This window comes from Vombatus ursinus, unplaced genomic scaffold (genome assembly GCF_900497805.2).
Source record: "Vombatus ursinus unplaced genomic scaffold, bare-nosed wombat genome assembly UNPS02014198.1, whole genome shotgun sequence".
Taxonomy (NCBI): domain Eukaryota; kingdom Metazoa; phylum Chordata; class Mammalia; order Diprotodontia; family Vombatidae; genus Vombatus; species Vombatus ursinus.
In genome coordinates this window covers 142,390-150,299 of record NW_020953976.1, presented here as the reverse complement: position 1 = coordinate 150,299, position 7,910 = coordinate 142,390, and the positions used below count along the sequence as shown (strand labels likewise).

General features: G+C 55.0%; 1 protein-coding gene across 1 annotated transcript; it reads right to left on the bottom strand.

The window, feature by feature from the left end:
• Positions 1–1,051: 1,051 nt before the first annotated feature.
• Positions 1,052–7,689, bottom strand: NTN5 (netrin 5). The gene is made up of 6 exons (XM_027860492.1): positions 7,023–7,689; positions 2,576–2,764; positions 2,290–2,439; positions 2,049–2,102; positions 1,805–1,885; positions 1,052–1,377 (listed from the first exon to the last, which is right to left on the bottom strand). The coding sequence occupies exons 1-6, from the start codon at positions 7,687–7,689 to the stop codon at positions 1,052–1,054; spliced, it is 1,467 nt and encodes a 488-aa protein (XP_027716293.1).
• Between the last annotated feature and the right edge of the window lie 221 nt (positions 7,690–7,910).

Genomic DNA, 7,910 nt, shown 5'->3' with positions numbered 1-7,910 from the left:
TTTTGTTTAAAAAGTTTATTCCATCTGCTGAAGTCAAAAGCTGATCAATAGGGTGCTAAGTTGTGTATGCTATTGTTCAATGAAGAGCTGAGAAGGCCAGTTGGGAAAGTCTGGAAAGGGAGATAGATTTTTAAAGCTGCTGGTTTTACCAGAGTGAGATTTCGGACCTGGGACTCCAAGTTAAAAGACTTCCTTTTTACAAGTTCCCAGGTCCAAGGGAATGCGTTCACCAGCTTCAGCCTGGGCCAGGGAATTCACAGCAGCAGTGACCAGGCAACATGGGGACCACAATCTCCTAGTACTGGGGGCTGGTTTGAAAGGAAGGCAGCTGAAGGTGTGGCTAGAGAAAAAAAAATCCCCAAGGCCCCAAGGAAGGAGATATGTGGTGGGGGCAGTGACAGATAGCCCTGCTGGTGGGCTACCCCACAAGAAGTGCGCTGACATCACCCATAAGCCTGGTCAGGTGGAATAAAACTAGATTGGGGGGGAGATCTGGGTTCAAGTTCAGACTCCTTCGCTCACCAGCTGTTTGCTTTTGGGTGAACCATTTCGTTCTCCGGGAAAATTATGAAGGTGTATGCGGGATTGTCGTTCTTTGACTTCCTATTTCTTCTCCAAATGTCAGGGATGGGGCTCCTCCCTCCAGCCATCAGTTTTACTTAATTGCCTCGATTTTACAGAACCCCACAAGGACGCTTCGTCTCCAGGACCTCAATGGGCATTCCTAGCTTTTGCCCCTCCCCCTCAAGGACGCCAGGATTGTTCTTCCTCTCCCCTCCCACTCCCACCCCCACCATCCGCTGCTCAAGCTCACTTTCTCAGGTATTCCAGCCTCCAACCTGGACCCCTGGGAGGCAGAGGCCTCCCCTTACCCAGCCCCGGTCCCCTGGTGATGTCTCTGAAGGATGCCCAGTCCCTCCCCCTCCGGTCATCCAGGGATCCTCTCCCTGACCCTAGAGCCCACAGAAGACTCAGCAGTAGTAAGCGTGCGGCTGCTTTATTAGGGATGGATGTAAGGTTCCACGTCAGACACAGCAGCGAGGAGAGATTTTCAGGGGCAGCCCCCGGCCCGCTCCTCCCGCTGCCGCCGCTTCAGGGTCTGCGCCCATTGGGGTCTCCAGGGCAGGGCGCGCCCACGATGATCGAGGACCAAGCGGGTGGGGTCGGGTTCTCCGGGCGGCCCCCCTAGTAGCAGGTAGACAGATCCGGGCCTGAGGGTTAGGCAGCCGCACACCAGGTCGGCACGAGGAACCCAGGCATCCTGTACTCCTGTGCTCAGGGGCTCTGCCCGCTGCTTGTACACAGCCAGTACGCGGATCCTCAGACGCCGCCAGGTTGGTCCTGAGGGCTCGGCGGACTGGACCTGAGCTCGAAGAACTAATGAGAGAGGGAGCGGGAAAGTCAGACTCCCCTGGGGACCCTCGAACCCTCCTCCTGCTCCGCCTCTGGTGACTCAGGCCTCCCTAATCCCAAACTGAGGTGCATTTCTCCCCTAGTTCAGACTCCTAACGGACCCAGGCGTCCCTTCTTCCACCTTGGCTCCTTCAAGTTGGAAAGGCCCCCCTGGGCCCCCTCCTCGTAGACCCAGGCGTCCTAGTCCCGCTGCCCTGCTCCCAGGAGGGCTTAGGCTTCCTTTTCCCAACTTTGCCTCTGGGGATACGGGGGCTTTCTAGGATCCTGCCCTCGGTGAACCCCGGCCCTAATCCAGATGGAGAAAGTGAGGCCCAAAGGCGGGCAGGACCCAGAACTCGGGTCTCCCTGATCCCGATCCCCGCCCCGCCCAGCGGGAGGCTAAGGATCTCACCGTAGGTTTGATGGCAGTATTCCTGCAGACTCATGTGAACTCGGCCTTCTGACGCGTTACAGAGGCTCTGGCACGTCGGGTCTGCGGACGGCCCCAGACGTGAGCCTCTCTGCGCCCCCTCTAGGGTCCCTCCTCCGCACCGCGCCCCCTCCCCCTCTGCCCAGGTCCTGAATCCTCGCCTAGGCGTGCTGCTGTTTAGCTCCAGCTGGGTTCAGGGACCCAAGCCCTCGGGGTCCCCCAATACCTGGAGTGTAGACACTAGGGACTGTGGCCTCTGTGGTCGTTATCTCTGGGATCCCTGAGAGAAGAAAACGAGCAGGAGCGAGAACTCTAATCATTCAACTCGGACCTCTAGACCAGCAGCCACTGTCCACTCCAGGCCCCGGACATCCCCCTCCCAGTCTCTGCCCCTCGGGGCTCCAGGTGTCCCTTCCATAGTCTCATCTCTGCCCCTTGGGGCCCCCGGAGTCCCTCTCCAAACTCACGCTGACAGGGCAGACGGATAGAACGACCCTGCTGGTAGCCTGCAGCGCAGCGGTCACAGGAGGGGCCAGTCACTCCTGGCTTGCAGGGACACTGTCCGTTGGTCTGGTTGCACTGGGTCCCGGTTGCACCGATGGGGTGGCACTGGCAGGCTGGATGAGGGAGAACCCTCGGTGGCTCAGCGCCGCCTCCCCTCAGATCCCCGGCGCAGACCCTCTCCCAGTCGGATGCTCTGAGGATCCCCTGCCACATCCCACCTCCAGCCGCCGCCCCGCCGCCGGAACTCACCCCGACAGGCTCTGCGGCTGGATAGGGGCTGCTTGGGGTCCCGCCAGTAGCCTCGCTCGCAGTAGTGGCAGTGACGGCCCGCCGTGTGGTGGCGGCATCGTTCGCAGACGCCGCCACTCCGCCCTCCCGACAGTCGGAACACCTCGGCGTGGAAGCGACAGCGTCGCGCGTGCAGATTGCAGGAGCAGGCTGGAAGATGGGATGGGAACAGAGTCAGGGTACCGTAATGGGCACCTCTCGGCCAGCCGTCCCGCTCCAGAACCTGGGAGAGCGGGCAGATCGGTGTCTCTGGGCTGTTAGGTCACGTCTACGGGTTTCCCTATCTGTACAAAGAATGACTGGTGGGTAGTTGATCTCCAAGGGTGCAGTTCCATGTTCAAAGTCCCACTGAGTTCCCTGAAGAGTGGGCTGGTTCTGAGGGGAGAATGGAGCTGTGCCTGGCTTGGCGGAACCCAGAAGTTTGGGATGATCTGTCAGGAGGTTTGATACAAAGTCGGCTGGGAAGATGGTTTAGGAAAGGAGAGGAGGAGAATGGGGAAACACTGAGGTGAAGTTTGTGGTAGCCGAAAGGCAAGTGCAGCCTGGGCCTCCTTCAAGGCAGCTCATATCCCAGTTCTAGGAGAGGGCTTTCGGGACTCTCCCTGCTGGGGCCTTTCCTCTGGGGATACACCTCACACCTGGACAATTGCGGTAGCTTCTTGTGGGTCTGCCTGCCTCTCCGCATTCCAATCCATCCTCCCTTCAGCCACCAAAGTCATTTTCATAAAGAACTGGCCTGATCATATAACTCCCCGACCTCTTATTTAATTAACTTCAGCGGCTCCCTATCACCTCCAGGCTCAATTACAAAATCCTGTGTTTGGCATTCAATGCCCTTCATAACCTAGCCCCCTCCTACCTTTCCAGTCTTCGTACACCTTACCCCTCACCTTGATCCAGTGACGCTGGCTGAAAAAGACACTCCAGCTCTTTGCTCGGGGCATTTTCATGGTTGTCCCCCATGCCTGGAACACTCTCCCTCCTCAGCTCGGACTGCTAACCTCCCTAGCTCCCTTTAAGTCCCAGTTAAAGTTCCTTCTCTTAAGGGAAGCCTTTCCCAACTTCTCTTAAGTCTAGAGCTTTGTCTTTGTTAATTCTGTCCTATTTATCCTGTCTGTAGCTTGCTCATATATATTTGTTTGCATGTTGTCTCCCCCATCAGATTGCAAACTCCTTGAGGGCAGGGACTGTGTTTTGCCTCTTTTTGTATCCCCAGAGCTTAGCACAGTGCCTGGTACAAAGTAAGCTCTTAATAAATGTTTTTGACTGACTAATAGATTGAGTCTTACCTCACCATCTGCATCCAGTTTCCGTCTCTTGTCCATTCTTTCAGTGCAATGTTTTTTTATATCTGTCCCTAGTTCTGACCTCGTTCTGCAACCACTTTAACAGTCTCCTGATTGGATTCCTGGCTCTAGTGTTTCCTCTTCCCAACTCACATTCCACTAAAAAATAATCTTCCTGTAGGGCAATTCAAAACAAGTCACTTCCCGGAGTCAGCTCCAATCCTTCTTCCTGATAAATCCTTCACCCTGACATTCAAGGCTCTCCAAAGTCTAGCTCCAGCTTACCTGTCTAGCCTTGATGCACTCGTTTTCCTTCACACATGCTACTTTCTAACCAAACCAGTTTTTGTGTTTGTAGCACAGTGCCTTACACATAGTAGGCCCTCACTAAATGAACTGAGAAGAAGCTGGAACTCGGAGAGGGAGAATTGAATAATGAGGGAAAACCTGAGGCAGCTTTGAGGAAAGACGTGGTGAATTCAATGAAGGGATTGTTGAGTTTGAAGTGTCCAGGTAGAGCTGTCCAGCTGGCAATTGAGGGTACAGGACTGAGGTTCAGGAGAGGAGTGAGGGCTGGAAAATATGGATTTGAGGAGTCAACTGCATAAGGATGATTGAACTCAGGGGAGCAGATGAAATCAACAAGAGAGACTGTATGAAAGGAAGAGAAGAGGATCCAGAAGAGATTGTGAGTCTTGCCTCACCATCTGCACCCAGTTTCTGTCTCTTGTCCATTCTTCCAGTGCAGTTTTTTTATATCTGTCCCTAGTTCTGACCTTGTTCTGCAACCATTGTAACAGTCTCCTAATTGGATTCCTGGCTCTAGTGTTTCCTCTTCCCAGAGGGGACACTATAAGGGTAAGAGATGGATAAGGACCCAGCAAAGAGACTGAAAAGGAATCATCAGGCAGGTAGGAGAAGAAGCAGGAGAAGGCAGTGTCACAGAGAACAAAAGAGAAGAGTATTAAATGAGAACGTATTTGTAAAAGCACTTAGCACAAAGCCAGGCACATAGCATAGTGGGTGGGTAATAAATGTTTATTCCCTCTCTATACTGGAGGTGAGAGAGTGGTTAGTAGGGTCAAAAGTTGGAAAGAGGTCAAGGAGGATGAGAACTGAGAAAAGACCATTGTATTAAGGAATTAATAGATTATGATAAACTTTAAAAAAAAAAAACCAATTTCTCCAGAGTGGTGGAGTCAGAAGCCAAGGTAGGTAGAAGCTGCAGAATAAGTGGGTGGAAAAGACAGAGGCAATGAATGGAGACTATTTTTTCTAGGAGTGAAGCAGCAAAAGGGAGGAGGAGTATCTTGGGGAGGGAGTAATAGAGTTAAGTGAGTGTGTTTGTTTCTAGTGGACAGGGGAACCCTGGGCATATTTGTAGGTATCAAGGAAAATGCTGGCAGAAGGGGAGAGAATGAAGATTTGAGACAGGGCATGATGGATGGGCAAACTCCCATAATACATGGGAAGGGATGGGATCAAGGACCCAAATAGAAGCATTAGCCTTGGCAAGGAGAAGGGCCCCTGCTTCATCAGAGACGGAGTGATGGAGGAGACAGGTGATGATGTGGGGATATTCTGATGTCTGGAGACCCATGATTGTCTTGATTTGCTTAACAGAGTAAAAAGCAAGGTCATACCTGCTGCCGGGCCTGGTGGGGGGTGATTCGAGGGGCCTTAGGAGAGGAAGAGGTTTGGAATAGTAGCTACTGAGAGTGAGCAGAGAATGTCAGCTGCCAACCAGCAGGGAGGGCTGAGATCAGTTAGGATCAGATTGTCTGGATTTGTAGTGGATGGAGTCAGCACAATTTTGTGACTTCTTCCACAGCTTGGGAGTTAGGGCAGAAAATACCAGTGCAGGGGATGGCTCATGGTTGACTGGCGGGTCACCAGCAGATAGAAGATTGTGCCCACAGGAATTCAAGGTTGGGGAGTGGTACAATGTTGAATTTGTTAACTATAGAGTCAGCTATGGAGGGAGGAGAGGGATGCCAACAAAGGGCCGACAGCCTTGGGGCTCTACAGTGGTGGAGAGGAGGAGGCCAGGACTCTGTCGCCATGGGGACCGGGCCCTCTCAGTCTGCCATCAAGGCTCCATTCTCCCTCTCAGTATCCCAGGCTTCCTGGGGGAGTTTTCTTCTCCCCTTCAGAAGTCCACTCTCATCTGCTGTTCCTCGTCCCCTCGCCTTCCCTCCAGGCTGTAATTCTATGTCTCTACTTCTTCCTTCACTGCATCAAAGCTCCCGATTCACCCTCTCAACCTTTCATTCACCTTCCCATTCTCCTGTTGAGTCAGTCACTCTCTCCTCAAGTATTTATTTCATTCTCCCCCTTAATGTCCATCATCTGTCACAGGGCATCAGAGTCCTCCTGTCAGCCCTGAGATGCCACCTCTCCGTGAGAGAAAAGCACCCCGAGAGGGAGGAGAGAACATTGGGAGGCAGTCCTGAAAGCTGAGAGGGACGAGGGGACCGTTCAAAGAAGCTTGAATAATGAGGACAAGAACAGAACTTGGACAGACAGAACGGGTGTCATGCAACGCCACGAAATGACAAGGTAAACATAGAAAGGAGGATGGAACCCGAAGGGGAACAAGGAGATGAGGCCGAGGCAGGGGAGAAAAAATCACAGAGAAGTGGAAGCCGGCACTAAGGTGGAGAATGGAGGTGGGGAGGGCAGGAGAAGGAAAAGTGAGGGAGACAATGGATTCCTGAGGGGGAGAGTGGACAAAAGAGGTAGCCTGAGACCGAGAATTCAGTAGAATTCTCAGGATTAGCCTGGGGTAGTGATGAGAGAATGTAAAAACTCTGACTAGGAAAACAGAACCCCGAGGGGAGGGAAAGTGGAAAATTAGGGGGCAGAATGGGACTCTGGGTGAGGGCAGGGAGGCCGGAAGCCGAGCACTCTTGGGGAAAGGGTGGAACCCTGAGGGGGGAATGGAACTTGAGAGGAATGCCAAACGGCACTACCTGAGTGACCTCACCAGTCTGGGTCTCACTTTCCTCATATATAAGAGGTGGCGGGGGGGGGGGGGGCTGGATTAGAGGTCGCTAAAGTCCCTAAAGTGAGAGGGTTGGATGGGTCTGCAGGGGCAGTAGCTAACCCTGAGGGGTACTCACGCTGACACGCATACGGATGCTGGGACGTGGCCGGCCTCCAGGGCCAGTCCTGATGAGATGGAAGGCAACTTTCGCACCCGGGGCCAGTGGTGTGGTGGCGACAGCGGCAGCGTGGAGGCTGGAGTCGGGCCGCGCAGCGGGCGGCGTGGCCGTGACACTGACAGCGGCCCCGCACAGCCACGGACGCCAGCGCCTCTGGGGACCCCAGCTCCACGCGCAGGTGGACGGCGGGCCGGTGTTGGGCGGGGCCGAGCTGGGCGCGGAGGGTCAGCTCGGCAGTCGGGCCTCCGCCCGAGGTCCAGAGCCTGGCCAGAGGCCACCAGGGACCCCCGGCGGCGCCCCCGCCGTTTGACGTGGCCAGGACGCGGGCCCCAGCGACGGCGTTGGCTGCCGGCGGGGAGCAGAAGCGCAGGTGGACCGAGGTCAAGAGGAAGGGGCCCCCGAGGGCCAGGTTCAGGCTGCTGCTGAGATTGACCGCTCGACCGCACGATACCCCAGCCCAGGCCAGGAGGGCTGTCGGGGGGACACAGAAGAGGGGCCTGCCCTGGGCGTCCGAGCAGTGCTCCCCCTCCCCCAGGGTGAAGAGGACGAGCAGGCCAAGAGAGAAAGTCAAGGGCATGCTGGCGTGGCCTTGGACCTGGGGGAGACCACAGACACTTCCAAACATCCGCAAGGACGGAGATGCCACCTCCCCCTACCTAGGCTCCCAAGGATCTCCGCCCTCCCCCCAGCCAGTCGGAGACCTAGGTGCTGCAGCCTCTAGCTGCACCCAGGTGTCCCTTTTCCATCCTTTATCCTGAGACCCGGGCTTTGGTTTACCCAATACCCATTCAGGTACCCGGGTACCTCCTTCATTCTCACATAGAGACAGCGATTCTCCCTTCCCCA